Consider the following 22418-nt stretch of genomic DNA (forward strand, 5'->3'; position numbering starts at 1 on the left):
CATGGAGGGGAGCCAGAAGCCCAGCATGCTGCAAAGCATGGCCCGGGGGGACCCACCTCCATGCCAGTCTTCAAGAACTTGCATGAAGATCATGTCTGCTACCTTGCCCAGTCAGGATGTGCCCCTCAGCTCTCCTCACCAACAGGCAGAGTCCTGACCTAGTGGCTGCCATGGGCAGGGGTCCACTGCCCGGCTTTTCACTGCTTGTGGCTTCTCCCCATGGGAAAGCATTGCTCCCGGCACCGCCCCAGGAACGACCAGCCTTCTGCAAAGCCTCTGCCGCGCTGGCAGCCCTGCAGAGCCAATGCCCAGCGCACGGCCAGGCAGCGTGCCTGCAGCCACGGCCCATGCCAGCTCGTTTGTTCTCATTAAAGGTTAACGAGAAAGCCACGCTAAAGCTGTGTGGAGCCCCAGCGCCACACAGAGTGAAGGGACATTCAGGCTTCCCTGACAGAAGGGTGACTGCCAGACTGTGCCACTTGTAGGGACTCTGGCTCTCCATAGCCCTACCTGTGGCCCCACCAAGGGCTGCGGGGCAGCCGATATGCAGACAAGCTGCCTGGCACAGCACCATCCTGGGCATCACCCACCAGGAGATCACCAGGAGCAGGTAGGAGGGGGGTCAAGCATTCAAAAGGTGGTGGAGGATGCCGGAGGAGGCCATGGGCACGTGGTGTCAGACATCTCTGAGCACCTCGTGGCACCTTGCACAGCACCCGTCAGGGCTTGCCAGCACAGGGACACCTTGCCAAGGGAGGGCAGAGGAAGGGCACGAGCTGAGGCAACACTGCCAGGGCCTGCGCAGTAATTGAGTTAAATGAATCTCTGTCCCTGACCTGGCTGTGGATGGGGCACAGTGAAGGGGACAACCTCACAGCCACCAGTCACCTCCACCAGGAAAGGGGACTTCCCTGGGTGCTCATCATGCTGGCTCAGCACAAACAGCCACGGCAGCTGCCTCTGCTCCTCCTACACAGCAGGGACATGGGCATAACATCCCAACCGCACCCTTGTTGGGGGTGTCCCTGTCATGCCATCCTCTCACCAGGCCTCGGGAGTTGTCCGGAGCATCCTCACTCCAACCACAACAGCTGAATATGCAAACAAACCCCTCCATAGGCAGCTGTGTTCAGACACACATGTGCAGCCGCGGCCAGTCCATGTGCAGGCAGAAGAAAACTTCAGACACCCCAGGAGGACGTTGCCACTTCCCTGCCCTCTGTGGGACACAGGACTGGCATCCCAGGGACCCTGTGTTCTGCCAGCACCAAGTCCTGGGGAGGTTCCCCAGCTGCTCCCTGCTGGCCCTGGGACCACCAACTCTGAGGCTGTGCCCACCCAGCATCACCCAGTCCCCAGAGAAGCCACCCACCCCAGGAGCACGCTCTCCCGGTGCCACCAGCACCAAAGACCAAGGTGATCAAGAAGCTACTTCAGGTTGTTCCTAGACAAGCACTCCCTGGACACGGACACGCTTGCACGGCTGGGAACGTCACCACAGCTGGAAACATGGCGCGAAAGGGCACAGACCAGCCTCTGCAGGTGCAGAGCGAGCGGAGATGAGTGCCAGCATGTAAGCACCAGCCTGGTGAGGGGCCAAAGAGCTCCTGGTCAACGGGAGCGCTAGGAGCGGGCAGGAGATGACAATTGTGGCAAAAAGTCCCAACATCATGGCTTGAAGGAGAACCACGGTGCATGATCAAGTGACTTGTGGCCAGACCAGGCCCAGTTCCAGAGTGGCAGGTGGTCACCCTCACCACAGTGCAACAGCCGACTCCTCTGACTTTATCTTTTGCAGAAACCAACAAAGCTAGCTCCAAAAAACGCTGGCAGCCCAATGCTGCAGATGATATGCGGAGGTTTTTTTCTGCAGGGTTGATGATCCGAGTGCTGGAGAAGGACCAGCCCTTGTGCCAGGTCAGGCTCTACCCGCAGCCAGGCTGGCACCAATACCACCAGAGGGGCTGGGCACCCTGCATCCGGACACCAGGGCTGCAGGAGACTCAAGCCCTCCCCCTTCGCTTCCTCACATCGTCCCCATATAGCAGCAGAAATAGAAGCGATATAAATGGCAGCCCTATAAATAACCCCAAAGCACGAGGTGCGGCACTCGTCCCAGCCTGGCAATGGCCTCAACCCACGCAAAGCCAGGGCTTGGTCTGCCTTCACCATTCCCTGGGGACCCCAAATCCCAGCTTTGTGCCTGCAACGGGTCTCCCAGGTCCTGTCCTTTAAGTCAGAGCCATGGTAGGAGCTCCAAGGGACCCACTGAGCCTTGGTCACCAGTGCAGGCTGGAGCCCAGCACAGTGACATCCCCAGGGCATGTCCACATGCCCCTGCCCAGCTCCTCTCAGGGTAGCAGCAGCCACCGGATTACGCCAACCCCAGGCACCCCACAGCAACCCAGGCTGCAGATTCCTGGGCAAAGCTGAAGCGCTGGTCAGAAGCCTCGTGCCAGGATTGGGAAGATATGCCCCTATACTGTCCCCACTGCAGGTCAAGTCATCTCCTGGTTGCACCCCAAACACCCACCTCACCAGCTGCCCATCCCTGCCCTGCCCATTGCTGCCTGCATTCCCACACTCAACTCCACCACATCGAGTCCTCCACGGGGGCTCGGCCACCACCACGCCAGCTCCCACCACGGCTCCTCTCCGCCCAAGGGGCTGCGGTGATGCATCAGGGACCTCCACCAGCGGAGAGCAGGCAACACCACCAGCAGCAAGCCCTGTGCTGCCTGAATTTGTGCGGTGTCATAGCCTCATGTCCCAGCCCTGCCTTGGGGACGCAGCAAGGGTGCTCCTCAGACATCAGCCAAGAGATAGATCCTTGGCCAACACAGTATTTATAGGAAACCCAAGACTTCCAGGTCGCCTGAGTAGCCTCCTTTGGGAATCTGGCAAGAGTAAAACGCCGGTGAGGCTGTTTGCAAGCCCTGGGACAGCTGGAGGTGCCGCGGGGAAAGAGTTAATGGCGCGAGGCCTTCCCGAGCACTTCTTGGCAGGCTGGGGAGGGCTGGGAGATAGGAGGATCGGGCCAGCAACAAAGCGAGATCTGTCTCATTAATTCCTCCGAGCATTCCTCCCTCTGTCACTCAGGAGGAGGAGGAGGCAGCACCCAGCTGACAGGGTGCACCCAGGTCCCTCGGGAGCACCCCCCCGGGGTCCTGCTTGGGTGCAGGGGTGTGATGGGGCGGGGACCCATGGCCCCGGCAGCGGCTCGGGGAGGGCCCTGTATGGCCACGGGCAGCTTCCCCTTCCCTGCCGTACCCGTCCCGGGGGAGCGGGGCCGGGCACCGGCGCCTCCGCAGAGTCAAACAACCGGCGCCCTCCCCGAGCCGGGTGCGAAGCAGCGGCCGGAGGAGCCCAGGGACCCCGACCAGGGCCGGAGGGGACCGGGTGGCTCTGGGGTGGTGTCCGCCCCGCTATCCCGCAGTCGGGCGGTTCCTTCCCCGGGTGTCTCCGGCCCCGGTCCCGGCCCTGCCGCAGGGTGGGGAGCTGCGGGGCGCTGGGGCGAGAGAGCGGAGCCCCCTCGGCCGCGTCCCCGCCGTGACCGGGCCACCCCCCGCGCCCCTTCGGTGGCCCACCCGGGGGCTGGGCGGTGGGCGGCAGACGAGGTCGCTAGCAGGCGACGTGTCCGTCCCCCTCCCCAAGGGTGTAGCCCTGCTAAATCCACCAACCCCGCTTCCCCTTCATCCCCCCCGCCGTGACCAGCGTCTCCCCGGGGGCAGGCGGCGTCGCCCGGGGTGCGGAGGTGCCGGTGACACTCACATGTCCCAGGAGAGGCGGGGGACGAGGCGCGGGGCGAGAGCGGGCCTGGCTCGGTGCATCCCCTTTGTTCCACTCCCATGGACGGGGAGCAAAGCGGGGAGTTCGTGCAGGCTCTTGGCAGCGCCCACCCCGGCTCTCTCCATGGAAACGCGGGAGCCATGTGATTTCGGCAGGAAACCACGGCCCCGCCAGCGGCAATGGCGGCCGCACGGCCCGGGAGCGCCTCCCTCCCCGAGGAGACCGCGACCGCCACGGCCATCCCCGCCACCGCCGTGCGGGGCTCCCGTCCACACCGCCCCAGCCCGCCGGTGCATCGGCATCTCCCGGGGGTCCGCCAGTCTCCCCCGAAAGTTGCCTGCGCCCCATTCCCAGCCCCGCCCGTACAGGCAGCCAGCACTCGCCCCCGGGGGAGACTCGCTCCGGAAAGCAAATGGCTGTAGCTCCCCCAACCACCAAGGGCCACGATAGTCCCCCCGGGCTTCCACGTTCCCTGAAAGACCCCGAGCAGGTTGCACAGCCCGGAGATGGCGGGGACAGCATCTCTGGATGGTGAAGTGACATGACCAAGGCTGTGCAGTCAGTCGGTGGCAGAGACAACCTTGCTCCCAGCTCTGCGGTACCCAACACCTCACTCTGCCTTCCCCCCACCTCCTGACCCTAGCTGTTGCAAGCAGGAGCCATGCTCTGACCTAAGTCAAATGGCAAGTCCACCATGGGAGAGCAAAGCACAGGCACCGACCCGCATACCCCATCCCCACCAGCCTCCAGGCTCCATATGGAAGGAGTGCAGGACTGTTCTCAGCATCCACAGCTACAGGATGGGCAGCCCTGGTGCAAACGCAGGCTGCCACCTGACAGATGCTGATGTTACATGGCACTGGCTTCCTCATGGAGCATTATGGCTGCCCTGGTCAGACCCTGCCCTGCCAGTCCAAGTCCAAGTCCAAAACCTGACAGCTCTGAGCATCCCCAAAGCTGTGGGTGGAGAGGAGGGAGGAAGCCATGCTTCTCCAGCACCATGCCTGCTGAGACAATGTGCCCTGCTCCTCTCCTTTCTCCCAAGCCCATCTTTCTCCTACCTGTCCTAGATCATGTTGAATTGACCCAGTTTTAAATGGGTCTGATGCCTTTGTGGCCCCAGTGAGACATCCTCCATGCAAGGACGAGACAGTGCAGCGCTCCAGCCAGCCCTGTGATGCAAAAGCAGGTCTCAGAGCTCAGCACAGTAGGGCAACATCAGCGACAAAGAAATCATTGCACCAGTGTTGCTCTCCTGGGGTCACACCAAGGAGTGGAGCACTGCTGCCAAGGACACTCAGCAAGAACCAGGGCATCCCAGCTCATCTCTCCAGACTGGCCTGGTTATGTGGAAGGAGAAGTTCTGCAAAGATGGGAGAGAGGACAGCAGGTCCTGCAGCCACCAGGGAAAAGCCAAACCAAAGGGCTAACACAGGTAGAGAGGATGTGTGGATCCATCAAGCCAGATGGCTGATCAACCAACCCCTGTCCCAGCACCATGACGCACATGGTCCTTGTCCCATCAGGACGGCCCACCATGTGCAAGGTGTGCTCAGCACCACCGTGCTACACTGTCATCGCCTGATCCAGCATCCCATGGGGATCAGGTTGGGGGCTGGATCCCACCCACACCCTGTGGATGGTGTCACCACCTACCCACTCCTTCATAGCAAGGTGGGTCTTCAGATACTGAGCATTTGGAATGGGATGGGATGGGATGGGATGGGGTAGGGTAGGGTAGGGTAGGATAAATTTTCAGTTGGAAGTGATTGATCTACAACAATCATCTGGCCCAACTGCCTGACCACTTCAAGTCTGACCAAAAGTTAAATCATGTTATTAAGGGTATTATCCAAATGTCTCTTAAAAACAGACAGGCTTGAAGCATTGACCACTTCTCTATGAAGTCTGTTCCAAAGTTTGATCACCCTCTTGGTAAAGATTTGGGATGCCTGTAGATGGACTAACCCACACCACCACATTTTGCTTACCTGTGCACCACCATTGCAAGGTAAAACACCATTCTAAACCCTTGGCAGATGGGGAGCAGCTGTATGCCTCTGCAGACATCAGGAGATGAGCCCGCAGCAAGGCCAGGGCCAGCGGTGCTGCCTGCAGCACTCCTGCCTGCAGCCACATGCCTGCCTGCCCTGCCAGACTGGAGATGTTGAGCTCAACACACTCCCTCTGCCAAGGCTCAGGCTGGCACACCATACTGGCTATTCTAGGTCACCGGGAGCTTGCTCGGCACAGACCAGCTTTGCAAACAAAAGCAAAGGCAGGCTTGGCATCCGAGTCCGCATAGCACCCCCCTGCCTGCTTCGCAAAGTCCCTTCCTGGTTTTAAGGAGGGACGATGCCCACCGGCAGGCAGGGGTTAACCTTCCCAGCACAGATACAAATACTCCTGGAGCCCAGCCACTGGAGGAGGCTTCCCGGCAGTCCCCAGGTGCTGGTGCAGGCAGGAGTCCCCGAGCACAAGGACAACCTGTCTGAGCACAAGGACAACCTGTCTGAGCACCAGCTGGCATCACCCAGCACCTCTCAGCACAGGATTGCACCTTGCTGGAGCCTGATGACCTGGGACCACCCTCAGCATATTCCCCTCTCCCTGGCAGCTTCAGCAACCGGCTATGCCAGCTGCCTGCAGCTGCCTGCTGCGATGCAGAGAAAGTTCTGAGCCATCAGCGGACCCCTGCACCGCAGGTCTCTGCCCAAATTGCACTTCTCACTGCAGGCTGGGCCTGGAGCCACGTCTTCCTCTCTCCCCTCTCTCTGGAGGGCAGGAGGCCAGCTCTTGGCTCCAGGCCTGCCTCCCTCCACTGCTGCGTGCTCAGCATTCCTGCTCAGCGTTGGAGCAAGGCAGTAAATGTGGGCCAGGGCTTCAAGCCTTGTGCCGGGACAGCCACGCGTGCTGGGCACACTTAGAGCCTGGTCATCGTCCCCAGGAGCAGCCGAGGTGCCTCGGCTCAGCAGAATATTCTGCAGGCTCAGAGTTGAGCATCCCGGCGCCAGGCTCCTCACCCCTCCAGCTGCACATTTTTGGGGAAACTCAACTGGGGAAAAAGCGAAGAGCTGGTGCAGCATGAGTGACGTGAGCCGCCGCTCCAGCTGACTCACCGGGGCCCCAGCCGTGCTGGAGAACTGGCCGGCAGTGGGGAGAGGCTGTGCCAGCAGGTCCTCTGAGCTCTGCTGGGAACCATTCCCCAGAGTGCTCAGGGCCATCCATAGCGGCAGGGGCACAGCCCTGACCCAGCCTGTCCCTCTCCATGGGGCAGAGCTGCCTGTCCCGGCACTTTGCCTGCCTGCAGGGCTAGAAAAGGAGAGGTGAGGACATCCCCAGAGTGGTCACAAACCTGCTCGGCATTGGCTGGTGCTGGGTGCCGATCAGCTTGCCCAGACTGTCTGTCTGGCAAGCAGGGACCCAAGTCCAAAGCCAGAACACGCAGATTGTGACTGCATGAGCTTCAGCCCCAGCACGGTCCAAGGAGGGCAAGGAGCTGCTGAAGGACACCATGGACTAATCCAGGCTCCCTAGCCACCACCCAGCTGTCCCCTCTAACTTTCTTCTCCACCCTGGGAAGGTGGCAGGCAGCACCTCCAACCCCTACCCTGGCTCAGCTTAAGAGGCTGCCCATCCCCTGGGACCACATCGCCTCCTGCAAACAGGCAGCCGTCCCTGCCTCAGCATGGTAGGAACCATCTCACACACACCCCAGAGGAATCACTCCAAAAGTATTCATGATTCACAGGATTCCTGCAGCCCCCTCAGGGAGCATCTGACACAGAGCAGGAAAGCTGAGGTCATGGACAAGCCCAGCAACCAGCCCAGCTCAACACACATGGCCAGACCACGGTGCGGCAACAGCAACCTGGGGATTCGGCATTGCGCCCAGTAAAGCTCAGCCCAGCGGGTCGGCTGCTGCAGGAATAACTTGTCCCAAAGCTGGCCCAGGCCAAGCACGCCGCTGCCGCAGGGGATGCAAGAGGAAAAGGCAATTTGGAACAGGAGGTGCTTTGGCATGGCTGTTTGCAAACACATGCCAATGTGGTCCTCCCCAAGCAGCGCAGAGGACCCCACACCTACTCTGACCGATGTGGGGTCCCCATCCCCCTGCGAGCAGCACCCACTGCACCCAGAAGCACAGAGCAGCTCCGTGGGGAGCAGCCAGCGGGCACCCATGTTGGTCTCCCAGAGCATGAAATGCTGCCTGCAGCAAGCACCAACCTTCAGCAAATGATCCCTCCAAAGAAAACAACAAAGAAAGCAACAAAGAAAATGCTGGGATGGGGATTAAGGAAATGAAACCAGCTGCACGGGGTAAGCAAGGATAGGAAGCGGCTGTAATCATCTCCTGTCCCCATTGGCCTGCAGCTCTCCCAGCCCAGATCCTGCAGCACAGCACATATAAACCCAAAGGGAAATCATGTGCTAGCAAGTGCATCAGACAACTGAACTGAACTGTTCCCTGGATGGGAACAGGCACCTGGTGACCCTCCATGCACCCCAGCCTGGCACTTCTCTGCTCACTCCAACCCTGCAGAAGAGAAGATGCAGGGAAACATGACTCCATGAGCTGCACTCACTCTGCTCCTGAAGCTGGCACCACGAGATGGCATCTCAGGAGCTTTGCCCTCATCTCATGCCTCTTCTGCCTGTCCTGAGCTGCTGGTTCAAATTGGTCCCAATGGGAAGGGTGTCCCTGGAGAAAAGTCGCAGCAGGCAAACAGCCAGACCAGGGGTAAAACTAGTTGCTAAAGCTGCTGTGGGGGGAGAGAGGGGACATGCTGATAATCCAGATCCTGCCCCTTCCTCCCCACCCAAGTGATGCTCCCCTGAGCTTTAGAGCAGTGGGCTCTCTGCAGGTCAAGCCCCCTTTCATGTGCCTCTAGCACATGTGTTGATGCCACCAGCCCTGGGCTGTGGCTCCAGCCAGTCTCTCCTGTATCTGTCACATGCCTTGGCGCGTTGGGGCCAGCTCTGTTTACATCTGCACGTCTCAGATTCTCCTGCCGGGGATGAGTCAGGCTTCCCTCCAACACCCTGCTGGGGCGGCAGTGTCAGAGCCCCAGTGCTGTGTCACCAGCTGGCGTTTGCCTCCCTGCCGGCACAGGGCTGGAAAGGGCTCGCACAGCCATTGGCTTTCCATCCTGCTCCCAGCCATCTGCAGCAGTACGGCCGGCACTGGAGGCTGGAGCTGGCTGCCAGGAAGCCTTCCCTGGCTCGGCTCCACCAGGCCGGTTTCCTTCCCCTCCACCCCACAAGCACGTCACAGCTCAGCATGTTTGGAGGGAGTCAAGCCCCACAAGCCCCAGCCCCTTTCAGAAGGTCTAGCGTGTGTGGGATGGCCGGGGTGCTGCTGAGGAATGCCTATGTCTGCAAAGTCTTGGGGTGCTGGGGTGGCTCCTGGGGTGTCAGCTCACAAGAGAGGGAGGTCTTCTGGATTTGGGACCATTGGGGACAGAGGTGGGGCCCAAAGGGGAAGCCAGCCCTCTTTTGTGCCACCCCAGGACCTTGTGCTGCTGGTCAAGCTAGCACTGGACTTGTGGAGTGGCAAAATGGGGGCCAGCCCCATACCACTGCCCTGCCTGGTGCAGTTTCTCCAGTGGAAAACAGTGGTCTGTCCCCTCAAGAGGGTCCCCAGCTGAGCAGCAGTGAGGGCAGCATCCCTGGCCCTTCTCCAGGGGGACAGCAGATACCCCCAGCCTCATCCTGCCTGGGGGACCTTCTGCTCCTTCTTCCCCACATATCCCAGATTCCGAAGAGCTCTCCCTCTCCAGAGAGAGACCTTTTCCCTTTGCTTCCAGCCTTCCCAGAGTGCGAAAAGAGCCTTGAGGCTCCATTTCGGGTCCCCCCCACCTGCATTCCCCTCGCTGTGCCCAGGGCTGGGAGCGGGCTGGCTCCACACGAGCACAATAACAAGAAGTGTGTTGGAACCGTTGGGAAGGAGCGATGTTCCGGGATGGTATGCAGCCCTGACAGCACTGGCTCTGCTTTAAAGGGTAACTTTATCCTGTAATAACAAACAAGAGGGGCCAAGTTCCTCCCCAGCGTCACTTCCCTGGCTCCGAGGAGAGGGACACAGGGGAGAGAGAGCTCATCAAAATGAGCCTGAATCCTTGTTCTTGCCATCACTGGAGCTCAAGTCTTCTCCCTAGAGCAAACAAGAGGGGAAGGATGCTCCAGGGGAGCAGGGCTGGCACCTGAGTAGGCATCCTGGCCATGCTGCTCTGCATTCCAGGCAAAGGCTGGGACACAAACCAGGTGGCTGGAGAGGATGGGATGGTACCTGCTGGTCGCCAGGGACATCCCTGAAGTCCCTGTGCCTCTCACTGTGTTTGCACAGGTGCATTTGGGTGCTGATGTGCGGAGGACAGAGGCGACAACCCCTCTAGCAAGCCCTGTTGCACAGGAGAGCAGCAGGAAGGCTTTCCCAGCCCTGGGCATGCCCTGGGCAGCTTAACACCATCCCCACAGCCCCGTGTCATCAAAACACCAGACAGACATGCGAGCAGCTCAGTGCCATGCTGGCTCCGGGTACAGCCTCCCAGGAACTTGTTCTGCAACAGCTGGAAATTCAGGCGCAGCTGGTGCCAGGGGACAGACAGGGAGAGGCTGACCTGCCTGCACCAAATCCCCCATCAGGACCCTTCAAAGCGGGACCAGGTCCCACAGCCAAAGACCTGCCCTGGCAGTGTCACCCCTTTTGTGGGCACCGCTGGGGACAAAGGCGTGGGGAGAATCCCTGGCTGTGGGAGGGAGGGCAAGCACCTCACTGCAACCCGCGTGTGCGTGCTCCTAAGCCGAGTTCAGGCGACTGCACAGCTTGTAGAGCTCCCAGATGGGTTTTTTTGGAAGACACGTGTGTGTTGGCTGTGTCAGGTCCCCAGGGCATGGGGCAGGCTGGCCCAGGCAAACCGCTGGTTGATGCTGGGGGTGCACATGCAGCACCGGGGCGTGCAACAGGCACACGAACATATGTGATGCATTTGCAGGAGAGCCTGGAGCATCTCTGCATCACCCTGGCAGGCTCCCCGGCTGGGTGACCTACCTCTGCTCCTGCATGGACACTGATGCTTGGGAAATATGTCCCATGTGGCCAGTGCTGGCAGGACACTAAGGCACTGAGGTCCCCTCCCTGCCACATGAGAAGTGGGGGACAATTTGGCTGAGTTCAGTTGCATGAGAAGATGATATGGAGAACATTTCTGAGATATCCATCTGGTTTCCACTTACCCAGGGAGCAGCAGGTAGCACCTCTGGAGACTCTGGGGTTTGATTAAACCCCAGTTCATCAAATGAAGCTGGTGAAGTGCTGCAATTTTCTTCCCCAGGATGGATTTCCTCCAAACCTTTTATTAGGTATTTGGGTTAAATCTGTGCCAAGCTGGTAAAGCTTCCACTTCCATGGTACCCCCCACAGAAGACCGGGGAGGCTTCCCAAGGAAGCACCAGGCAGGATCCAACCAGCTAAAAGAGGGAAGAAAGAACAAGGAGGAAATCATCAGCACCTGAAGCCTTCAGGACCTCTCCACACTGAGAGATGACAATGGCAGTATCTGCCCTCTGCAAAGGTGGCTGTGCGAGACAACAGGGCTTGGGGAAGACCTGTCAGGGTGTGCTGCTTGTCCCCAAGGAGGTAAAGCCTGCAGCAAGCTCCTGGTGCCAAACCAAACCATCCTCCCAGGGCAGCCATGGAGTCTACCTGGCTCTGGCCAACGGGAGCAGCGAGCAGCAGGTCAGGCAGCAGTGGGTTAAAAGCTTGAGGTGGAACTTGGTGAGCTGCTTCCTCCCCACTAACAATAACCCAGGGAGAGGGAAAAGGGATTCATGGGGCTCTGCAGGGTCAGATAGCGACAGAGCAACCCTGGTCCTGCAGCTGCGGCGGTGCTGGAGGAAGCCTCAGCACATTATCTGCTGGCCCCACTTGGCTTCCTTGGCAGCCCTTGGGCTGTGGGGGCCAGGACCTGCTTCCTCCTGAGCCACATTTCTCATGCACCCAGGCTGGGGTCCCAGTACTTCGGTGGCAGCCCTGAACCCTGGGACCCTCCCAGCATTGCACCCTGCAGAGAGCTGCAGTTGCCCAGATGATCCAGCCTTCCCAGCATTGGTTTATCCCACTGCTGGTGGCTCTGGCAATGGTCACCTGGGGCTCTGAGCCGCAGGACTGCAGTGCCACCCAGCACGGAGATGCCCCCACTGTGACCACCCTGCTTCCCTGTCCCCCCCATGCCATGGACAGTGCCCGCACCTTGGCAGAATGAAGAGCTATTCTGGCTGGAAGGAGACTCCTGCCGAGAGGATCTCCAGGTCCTGATGAGGTCCCTGCAGTTCTGGTTGCCTCTGCTCCTGGTCCTTCCCCAGCCAGTGAAGGTCCTGCTGCACCTGGAGCTGCTGCAGCCACCCTGGCCACACTGGTGTCCCAGCGCTTCCTCGTGTGCTGCCTGTTTGTGACCTGCCTCCTGCTCCACCTCCGCAGCCGTGTCACAGGAGCAGCCCTTTTCCGTTCCCTGCCTCCTCTTCTGCCCCCGCCCTGCTCCTGGAGCCTGTCACGGGGTCTCTGTTTGCCCCACTTGAGCATGGTGGGGTGCCCCTCGCTTGGCCTGATCCTGGCAAGTCCTGCCAGGACTCTCCATGTCCTCCCCACTCCTGCCTTGACCCATGGACATGTCTGACACCAGCTGCTGGTGTAACAAGTCTTTTCTGGTGGCTGTTGGTCTGAAAGGTGTCAGCTGGTAAAAGACCCTGGAAAATATGGACCTTTCCCATCACTGAAGTCAATCCCTGGAGCCTGGAGAACTGCTGAGCTCCCCAGAGCAAGGATATACGCTGAGGGTGGTGAAACACTGGCCCAGGTTGCCCAGAGAGGTGGTGGATGCCCCTTCCCTGGAGACATCCCAGGCCAGGCTGGACGGGGCTCTGAGCAACCTGAGCTGGTGAAGATGTCCCTGCTCATGGCAGGGTTTGGATTGGATAAGCTTTGAAGGTCCCTTCCAACTGAAACTATTCTATGATTCTGTGTTTACCCCAGATACTACTATGGCCCCACAGGGGCTGGTGGAGGCAGTCTGAGCTGCTCTGGGTGACAACCTTCCCACCCATGCTCCCTGGAAGTCCCCAGATGTGTCCCTGTGTCCTTTTGCAGCCCCTATGTGAAAGGTACCTGAAATGCACCCTACTACTGGACCCAGCAGCTCCCCAAGGTCCAATTGGTACCTGGTCCCCAGCTTCAGAAGAGAGATGGATCAGCTGCTAAAAAGCAGATGTATCCTAAATTATCCTTGCCCTGTCCCAGCTTGCCCCTGCTCCCAGGGAGCTGGCATTTCCCTGTGCTGCAGCCCAAGGAAAGGACCCAGGGCAGGGTGCTCAGGTCTGTGCATTGCCATCATGGTGGGCAGGGGGGGGACGCTGAGATCTGACACTGCCCAGAGCCGGAAGATAAGCCTGACACAAAGGGCAAAACCAGCAAAAGGGAGTAAGCGAGGCAGGAAACATCAGGCAGGAGAGGAAACAGGGAGATAATCAGCTGCGTGAGTACAAACACCGGGAACTTGTGCAAAGGAAAAGCCGACACCACTTGGCAAGCACTGGAGAGGGAGACCTGCCCATCTGCCCTCTCACTGTGGCTTCTTGAGGAACACACGCCCTGGAGCACCTTAAGGTTCTTAGGCATCCCTAGCCACCAAGTTACCAGGACTGGTGCAGTCCCCGGCAGCTCAGTGCCAGCACGTCCCTGGGATAAGCCTTGTCTTGGGGGCAGGATGGGCTACTGGGGAGCAGCTGGCCTCACTTGGGAAAGGAAAGCACTCACCAATGGTGATTCCAAATTGCAGAGGTCCAAGGTGGGACATACTGGCTTGAAAAATGGGATTGACTGACCTGCTGCCACTTGGCTCTGGCACAGCAATCAACCTATTGTCCCAGCACCCGAAGGGAAGGCTGCTGCACTTGGCTTCCCACTAGCTGAAGCTCATGGTGCTTCAATGTCCAGCAGCCCCTCAAGGTTTGTTCTCATCACTAGCACCTAGGCTTCTAGTAATGCCAGAGTGGACCTCACCTGCAGAGCTTCCCATTTCTCTTCCCACAACTTTTGGCACAACCGGGACACACAAGGCCACCCACGTCCCAGGTGACCTGCCCACACTGTGATGTCCCACTTCCCAGAGGGCTGGAGACACAGATTTGCCAGCCTCCCAAGCTCAGCCAAAACCTCACTGCCACAGCAGGTGGGCAACCGTCCCATGTCATCAGCACTGCAGACCACCAGCCAAGCAGATGGAGTTTGTCCCAGCTTTCAGCAGTCCCGTTTCACCTCACATTCCCAGGGCAGCTGCGTCCATCTCTCGGGGCTGGCAATGGAGGAGGGGACGCTACAAGCTGCCTGCAAGTGGTGATAGGATCCAGCACATGGCATGGGGCAGAAAGGAGAAACATGGAGCCAGATGGCCATGGAGCCAGCTCCAGGCCAGGACAGAGTCAGTCTCAGTGCAGCCATTGCAGCTGGGAGAAGGCACAAGTACTAATTGACTTTATTTATTAGCAAGGTGAAGGCAAAGATTACAGGCTGCCCTGCACACCCAGTAGTAGAGTCCCAAATAAGACCCTTGCAGACCCCAGAGAGCTGAGCATCCTGGTGTTTTGGGGCACCTGGTGAGCCCCCTGGCACTGTGAGGTGCCCTCACAGGGACAGAAAGCAGTTACCAAGGAATGGCTTGCCCTTTCCAGTTGAGCAGGGTCCCATTGTGTTTCTCAGACAGGATGGGCAGTACAGACAGCAGCCCCTGCACGCTTGTGTCCACCGTCAGCTCAGCCTACAACGGGCACAAGTGAGGAGAAGGACTGAGACCCCACCGGCATTCCCAGGCACCCCACCGGCACCCACTCAGCTTGTGCATGTTGGCAGCTGGGCTCCTTCCACCCAGACCAAGCAGAGAGCCACAGAAGGTGGAGTGGGTCTGCTACAGGGGATGGTTACGTGTCTGCATGCTAACTGATGGTTTGGATGGATGTGCCTCGGGCTGGGAAGCCAATTACAGGTTTAAAACAACAGGACACATGAAAGATCCCTGATGAAAGTATGATGCTACATGCAGCCTTCTCAAAACTCCAGGGTTGCAGGGACCACCCCAAAACCACAGATTGTGCAGAATGAGGTGAGATCTCGTGGAACTGCAGCTCTTCGGGGAAGGCAGCACAGGATGGGATGGTGTTGCTCCTCTCCTCCCTGCTTTGTTGGATTCAGGTTCTCTACACATCTCCAGGCTGCCCAAAGCCATTTGTCCCTCCTGCTCACCACAGCCATGTGCTGATGCTATTTCCCAGAGAGCACCCACATGGTCTGCAGGGGCCCAGCACAGATGCAGCAAACTCACAGCCTGAGAGGCAACTCATTCTCACACGGATCCCTCCCCTAAGAGACATCCCAGCCACCCAAGGCACCTCCCATGCCACTGCAAGTTTGTCTCGAAGGCTCGGGTCCCACCTGTGGGTTCCCCACCTCGACCTGCTCAGCCAACACCCACCTCCTGGGTGCCCATGTCGGTTTTCACCCAGCCGGGGTGAAGTGCCACACAGAGGATCCCGGCTGCCCTGTAGGTCAGAGCCTGGCACTGGGTGAGCATGTTGAGTGCAGCCTGAGGAAGGAAGGAAGGATGGATCAGCCACGGGTAGCAGAAAGCTCCATACCTCAGACTCCCTTTCCCATCCCTGCCACATGGCAAGGAAGAAATAGCAATGCCAGGTCTTCAAGAGACAGTACCTGTGTCCCCTAGGAGGGCAGCAGCTGGGCATGGAGATGGCCAGGGAGCTTGGGCAGTGATCAGCAGGGATAAGTCCCTCCATCTCACAATCTCTCCATCTCACAATCCCAGGTGCTGCCCTGGCAAGGGGCAGCTCCAACTCCCACCGAGCTCACGAGCACGGGCAGGTCCCCAGTCTCTGTACCTTGCTGCAGCGGTAGGAGATGACTGGCTTGAAGAAGGACTCAGGAGTTTTCTGGATGGACCCCATGATGCTGGAGATGTTGATGATGGCTGCCCTGCTGCAACTCAGCCCCTCTTCTGTGCTCTCCTTGGCAGCCTTCTTCAACAGGGGCAGGAACGCCTGGGGAAAAGCATCCTTGTGAGATGCCTGTGCCTCCAGCCGGCAACCGCAACCCTGCCTGCCTATGGCAGGGAGGATGAGGAGGAACAGTGGGAAGCCAAGAGAGCCCAGGTGTTTTGCTGCAATGGCCCTGCCTGCTCCCAGTTAGCCCAGCACAGTGCAGTGGGGCTACATGGCACCTGGGCTGGGAGCACAGCCCCAGCACTGCCCCAGGAAACCTGGCAAAGCTCCCTGAGATAGAATCATAGAATCATTTTGGTTGGTAGACACCCTCAAGATCATCAAGTCTAACCATTAACCCAACACTAACACTACACCATGTCCCTAAGAACCTTATCTACACGTCTTTTAAACCCCTCCAGGGATGGTGACTCCACTACAGCCCCAGGCAGCCTGTTCCAATGCTCGACAACCCTTTCCAGGAAGAAATTTTCCCTGCTATCGAACCTGAACCTCACAGTCAACTTGAGGCCAGTTCCTCTTGTCCTATCACTTATTACTTGGAAGAAGAGACCAACACCCTCCATGCTACAACCTCCTTTCAGGTACTAGTAAGAGAGCAAGAAGGTCTCCCCTCAGCCTCCTTTTCTCCAGGCTGAACCCCTCCAGTTCCCTCAGCTATTCGTCATCAGACTTGTGCTCCAGACACTTCACCATCTTTGTTGTCCCTCTCTGAACTTACACCAGTGCCTCAATGTCTTTCTTGTAGTGAGGAACCCAAAACTGAATACAGGATACAAGGTGAAGTGTATCCATTGTCACCACAGACAGCCCAGACTATCCTTAAACTGGTCTAAATTCCCCCTGCATGGTGAGCTCCATCCCCAGAGCTTCATCCATACCTGAGCCATCAGCATTGGCCCCACTGTGTTAGTCTTGTACACACTTATCATATCTTCAGCATCTGCTGTTGCCAGCGACGCCGTGGGGGTGTAGATGGCAGCATTGTTGATTAGCAGGTTCAAGCCCAAGCCGTCCAGCTTCCCCTCTACGATCTTCGCTGCATCAGTAATAGCCGAGGGATTCGAAATATCTGTGGTGGAAGAGAACAGGGTTTGAGAGCCGCGGGGGGCCTGGAAGAGGAGGGGGATTAAAATGATGAGGAACAGTGATGCACCTCACATGGCCTTCCATGTGTGGGCACCAGATGGCGCTGTGCAACCACCTCTGAGCACCCCGGCACCCAAAGCCCCATCCCTTCCCAAAATTGCCTCCACCACGCGCAGAGTTCCCCTCCACCAGCAGCTGAAGGACCCTGCCCTGGGGCAGCTCAGTGGGCAAAGCCACCCTGGGGACAGCCCTGCGGTGGCAAAATGCTGCTGTGACTCCCAAGCTGTGTCAGGGACCAGCAGGCACAGCGTCCTGTCAGTGGATGAAGTCCAGGCTTGAGCAAACTCTAGAGAACCCAGAGCAGTCACAGCAGGGGGGAACGGTCCCCATGGGGGCTGTGCTGGGACCTGCTGTGGGATGGCTGTGCAAGGCCCTACGGCTCCTGCCCAGGCTCTGGGTCAGTTGTACAAGCATTTCCATGGGAGCTGCCTTCCTCCTGGAGCCCTCCTAGCCTTGCCTGGGATTTGAGATCAAGGCAGCTCAGCTGCGTGGCAGAGCAAGGATGTGGTCACTTGGCTGGGGGATAGGGAGGCCACACAGGATGGGTCTCAAGAACCTCTGGGTCCTGCGGCCACAGGGCAAGAAGGCTCTGGGGAATGGGGCACTGGGGCTGAGACCGGTCTGGAGAAGCTGGGCTTTTGGCAGCAGGACCTGAAGCAGGTCTGAAGAACCGGATTCCCATGTAGAGCCTGAAAGCAGGGAGGGAAGGAAGAACTGCAGCGAGTGTGGCCAGCAGCCACAAGCTCACCAGCTCAGAGGCAGAGCGCACCTACCCAGCTTTACAAGAACCAGGTTTGGGTGTTTGGATGCCAGATCTCTCAGCTCCTACAAAAAGAGACAAGAAACAGTGAGTGCGAGGCAGAAGAGATGCCAAGTATCATCCTGGGGCATCAGCAATGGTCCACCCTAAGGGAAACACATTCTGGATGTTACTCAGAGCCTGTGAACGCCTGGACTGGGGACCTACTGAGGTTCTCAGGCCTCTTCTAGGGTCCACAAAGCAACATGCATCTATCTCCTCGGAGTGTGACACGGCCACAGCTGCAAGATACTACAGCCACTCTCCCAAAGGGTCTATGCACACAACCCAGGCAGAGCCACAGCAAAGCAAACCATTAAGAACCTGGGTAAATGGTGTAAACTGGCAGGAGATACGGCCAAAAATATTTCCCAGAGGCTGCTGGAAGTGAGATGGAGGAGGAACGGCTGTGAGCACCAACATCAGGCTTGATGTTCAGGGAAGTTGCATCTGGATCCAAACAGCCCAATCCCAGGACCTGCTCTGCTCTGGACACTACATCTCACCTACTCAAACGAAATTAAGCACTTTGCACTTTTTTTTTTTTTATTTATTATTTTCACCAAATGCAGAGGATTCAGAATCCAAAAGGGATAAAAGCTGAAACTTTCCACTTTACAGTTCCAAGCAGCTCTTTGCTCTAAGCTTTTTTCACCTATAGCAGGTTTCGGATGACAGAAATGTAAACACTATATTCAAAGTGTCCAAAACTATTACTTTTAGAACTAAACACCTCTTACAAACAATCCCACAGAGAATACTACAGGGGAAACACAAATCAGTGGCTTCTTGTGAAGTGACACTTCCCCTAGGACTTGTCCCACGAACATGGAGCAGGAGAGCTGCTGGTGCTGGCTGTGGTTCACATTCAGTCACCTCTGGGCTTCCCCACTGTGCCCCATGTTCCCACATTCCCTCTGGGCTCAGGAAATTATGAAAAAATCCATCTAAATGGTTTGTGATTGCCAACAGACACTTCTCCTCCCCTGTTTTGCCCAGCTGCTAGTCACTATGGCCTTGCACCAAGCATAAAGTAGCCTCACACCATCCAGCACGTGATCCAGGCACAAAGGGGCAGAAGAAGCGATGTGGCTCTTGCAGTGGCACGAGCCTGATGGAGAGTCACTCTGTCCACGGTCTCCTATGGTCATGGACTTCAGCAGCAACACCGTGAAGACGCTGCCCTTGTCCTACTGTGGCTGGACAAGGCTCGAAGAAGCATCCCATGGTTGAGAGCAATGTGCATGGATCACCTGGGGGGAAGCGGTGCCAGCCCAGCCCTGCAAAAACTCCTCTGATCTCATCAGCGCCTGATACCAGCAAGTTGTCGGGGGAAGAACAGGGCAAAATGAAGAGACACGAGATAGTTTTGTCTCACCAGCTTGGGCACCCCGGGCTGGTGGCAGGGTGGATTCTCACCACACTGGGATTACCCCTGAGCTGGAACAACACTGGCAGTGACCACACAACAACCATTTAGAGGACTTCCTAAGGTGTGAGCCCTGCACACAGCCAAGCTGCGAGAAGATGCAGCAAACAAATCAGCTGCAGGTGGGAACTATCAGAGAGCAAATGTCTCCATGCTGCTATTTCAGTGGGTCAGCTAAGCAGCGGGAAACCAAAGCTGGGCCTAAGGAAAGCTGGAAGCATGGCCATGCTTTGCTCCTGAGATTTCCTGCTGAAGCAACACGTGAAAGTCACATTTCAGTGCAGTGCAAAGCAGGGGAGGGAGGATCCCACCGCAGCTTTCAGGCTCCGCTCGCTAATGGACTCCCAGCTTTTATGGACACCAGTAACACATCACGGAACCGTCCAGAGCAGCACTGCCGCAAATGCCCCCAGCTCAGCCAGTCCCAACCACCAAGTCCAACCCTGCTCAGACCAAACTTTGTGTGAGCTGGCATCGTGCCCACGGGCCACGGGCAAAGCTTTGGCAGGGGAGGGCCAGCTGGGACATGGCCAAGGCAGCCTCAAATCTCCCAGCAGCACGGTTGGGGGGGACGGGACACAGCTTATTCCGCACCCACTGCACAGCAAACCTTCAGAGGACCTTCACACCGCTGCAAACACGCCGTCCCTTGCGACCACAATGCTTTTCTTCACGTTGGTGAAGCTACTCGAGCGTGTAACTAACGGCACCTGCCCGCCCCGATCCCCGCCCCGCTCTCACCTGGGCCCGCGGCCCCTCGGGGTCCCGACATGTCGCAAAGATCCAGGCGGGTGGCCGCGGTGTCGCCAGCAGCTGTTTCACCAGCTCCAGCCCGATGCCGCGGTTGCAGCCGGTCAGCAGCACCGTGCGCGCCCGCCCCGCCGCCATCGCCGCCCGCCCCCAGCGGGGCGGAACCGGCCCGGTACCGCCTCCCCGGCCCGGGCTGCCCGGGAAGGGCTTCCCAGCCACCCATGGGGCCGTGCGTGCGCGTGTGTGTATATGTGTATGTATTATCCCTCCCAGCTAACGTGCAGTACAAACGCAGCCCCATCTTGGGGTCCCCGACTGCCCCGGAATCCCCGCGGGAAGGAGCGACGGCTGCCGGAGGGATGCTGGGGGGGCTGCAGGGATCCCCACCTCTTCCCAAGGCTGGGGTGCAGGGGAGAAGGCTTACAGTATTCTGAGTTGGTATCTTCAGCACAGCAATGCAATTTTCTCCCTAGATAGGGAGAAGGAAAGGAAGGAAACCCAAAACTAAATACCCCCATTGAAATAAATAACTTACGCTTTTTCTATGGATAAACAACGTTTAATCCAATTCCTTAATTGCATTCCTTAAACACGTGTTCATTAGAGCATAAGCAGAACAGCACTGGGTGTGTGGAGGATTCACTCTGCCCACCACACACACCTTTTAGCAATAAGAAGTGTGCTTAAATACAGTAAGGTATTACATGTTCGTAATAACCCCAGGAACGCCTATACATATTCATAACCTTTCCCCGCTTCTTATTAAAATGAGTCTCAGACAACCATTTTCATTGTCTCCTCCCTCACCCTCCCCTGTCGCGCCTGCGCAGTGTCACTTGGTGATTTTGAGGAGGGGTCTTTGAGGGCCTTTGGATGAAGGCTCCTTCAGCTTTGTCACAGTGAACTTCTTACCTTTTTGGCTCATGACGATGAATTGGCTGGAACCCAAGCTGCCAAGTCAACCGAAACACGACTGGCACCCCCTTTTGCTGTAAAACTTGGCTATCTCCTCAAGGTTACAGCTGGTGCTGTAAAACCTCTTATCTCAGCATTCGATGAGGTTCTGTTTTTTTCTTAACACAATTGTTTACATACAGCTCTAAACTAGACATTCCTTATGTGGCTTAAAGTGTTAGTTTGTTAGTAGGCACTTCTTATGTGGTTGGTTGACCCTTAAAATGTTAGTTCCCTCTGTCAATATAACTTCATAAACAAGTTTCTTAACTTTTTACATAGAACTTAACCACCTTTTCCTTTTTCCAGGTCCAGAGCCCGTGCCTCATTTGGATGTATCTGTAAACATTATACATCTTAGCATGAATCACAACTGCATTTCTCACACCCATCAACCCAGCTTATCAGGGAGGTACCAAATCCTTCCCAGCTGCTCTTTATTGCCTGAATACAGCCCTGAATACAATGTCAAACAAAGAGCCTTGATAGATAGCAGTATCTTTATTCTTCCTTACATAGTAGATTAAATGTATTAAAGATAATTGGGCCATATGCCCGTTTCCCTAGCTGGCAGAAAACAAGAAGGTTTCTCAATGTTTTTGTCAATGCCCTTTGTGCAAACATCCAGGTGAAGGTGAGCACACATGAGCGTTCAGCAAAGGGGAGTGGAGGAGATGCGACAGCATCTTGGAAAACTGGCTCTGAGTCTTCCTAGTGTGGTGGGGTGGAAAACATCCATATGTGAAATACGGCTGTCAGGAGTTACAGGAGAGGGGTGAACAGAAGGACCTTAATGCTCATCTCAAGGTGTAGACCATCGCTCCTCCCTCTCTTGGTGCCAGGTTGGACTCTGGCTCCTGGAGAAGCAGTGCTTGTTTAAACTCTAATGATCAACAATGCAGCGTGTGGCCCCAGAGCAAAGTCAACCTGTTAAAGATACAACTCCGGAACCACGGAAGGCTACAAACCTGTGGTGACACAGCAAAAACAGGAGGTCTAAAACGTTAATGCTTTGTTTCTGATGCTATCTGGTTCTGAGGCAGCGCAGAGGTTTCTAGCAGGCTGTGTGTGATGGCCTCACCCCCCGCCTAGAAGAAAACTGTGGAGGTCTGGAGGAGCAGAGGTCTCGTGCAAATGGCAGATACTGGCAACTATAGTTGTGGTCACAAAATGTAAAATCTATAGAAAAAGTTATTGAATTGATCCATCAGAGCCTGCAAACCGGTCCTGCAATCTGGGAGGTGTGCTGAGGTGGGGAGAATTGTCAGGGTGGGGACAATTGTCAGGAGAGGTGGGTCTGAGATGGACAGCTGGAATAGCCAGAGCTTTGTACAATTGATGAGTGGTGGGAATTCACAAGGCAAAAGAAACCTCTCAACCCAATGCTTAAGGAGAGGCCAAGACTTGTCAGAGTTGAGGAAGAGGGAAGATGTGTGATGTGCTCCCACACACACGCTGCAGATGCACAGGAGGGCAGGAGCCGGC

At 57.2% G+C, this 22418-nt stretch overlaps 2 protein-coding genes across 8 annotated transcripts in view; both read right to left on the minus strand.

Moving 5' to 3' along the window:
- The window catches only part of RIPOR1 (RHO family interacting cell polarization regulator 1), a 34586-nt gene extending 20489 nt beyond the window's left edge, over positions 1 to 14097 (minus strand). For 4 of the 6 annotated variants that reach the window (XM_065029086.1, XM_065029088.1, XM_065029085.1 and 1 more), the window contains exon 1: positions 3772 to 4045. In XM_065029086.1, the coding sequence (XP_064885158.1) occupies positions 3772 to 4030 (259 nt within the window). In that variant the 5' untranslated portion in view covers positions 4031 to 4045. Of the gene's footprint in view, positions 1 to 3771; positions 4046 to 4850; positions 4955 to 11025; positions 11260 to 12040 lie in introns of those variants that run through there. The other 2 variants (XM_065029090.1, XM_065029092.1) reach the window with 2 other exon arrangements.
- A 186-nt stretch (positions 14098 to 14283) lies between these two features.
- LOC102094691 (Putative oxidoreductase C663.06c) lies at positions 14284 to 20209 on the minus strand. Of its 2 annotated transcripts, XM_005512621.3 has the most exons (6): positions 19971 to 20209; positions 17775 to 17826; positions 16734 to 16924; positions 15733 to 15891; positions 15312 to 15422; positions 14284 to 14600 (listed from the first exon to the last, which is right to left on the minus strand). In XM_005512621.3, exons 1-6 carry the CDS (start codon positions 20115 to 20117, stop codon positions 14487 to 14489), a joined length of 774 nt encoding a protein of 257 aa, XP_005512678.2. In that variant the 5' UTR covers positions 20118 to 20209; the 3' UTR covers positions 14284 to 14486. The 2 variants fall into 2 exon arrangements, with proteins under 2 accessions (XP_005512678.2, XP_064885184.1); XM_065029112.1 differs by lacking the exon at positions 17775 to 17826 and having other exon boundaries at positions 19971 to 20131.
- Positions 20210 to 22418: the final 2209 nt, after the last annotated feature.

The sequence above is a fragment of the Columba livia genome, chromosome 13, assembly GCF_036013475.1.
Source record: "Columba livia isolate bColLiv1 breed racing homer chromosome 13, bColLiv1.pat.W.v2, whole genome shotgun sequence".
Lineage (NCBI taxonomy): Eukaryota > Metazoa > Chordata > Aves > Columbiformes > Columbidae > Columba > Columba livia.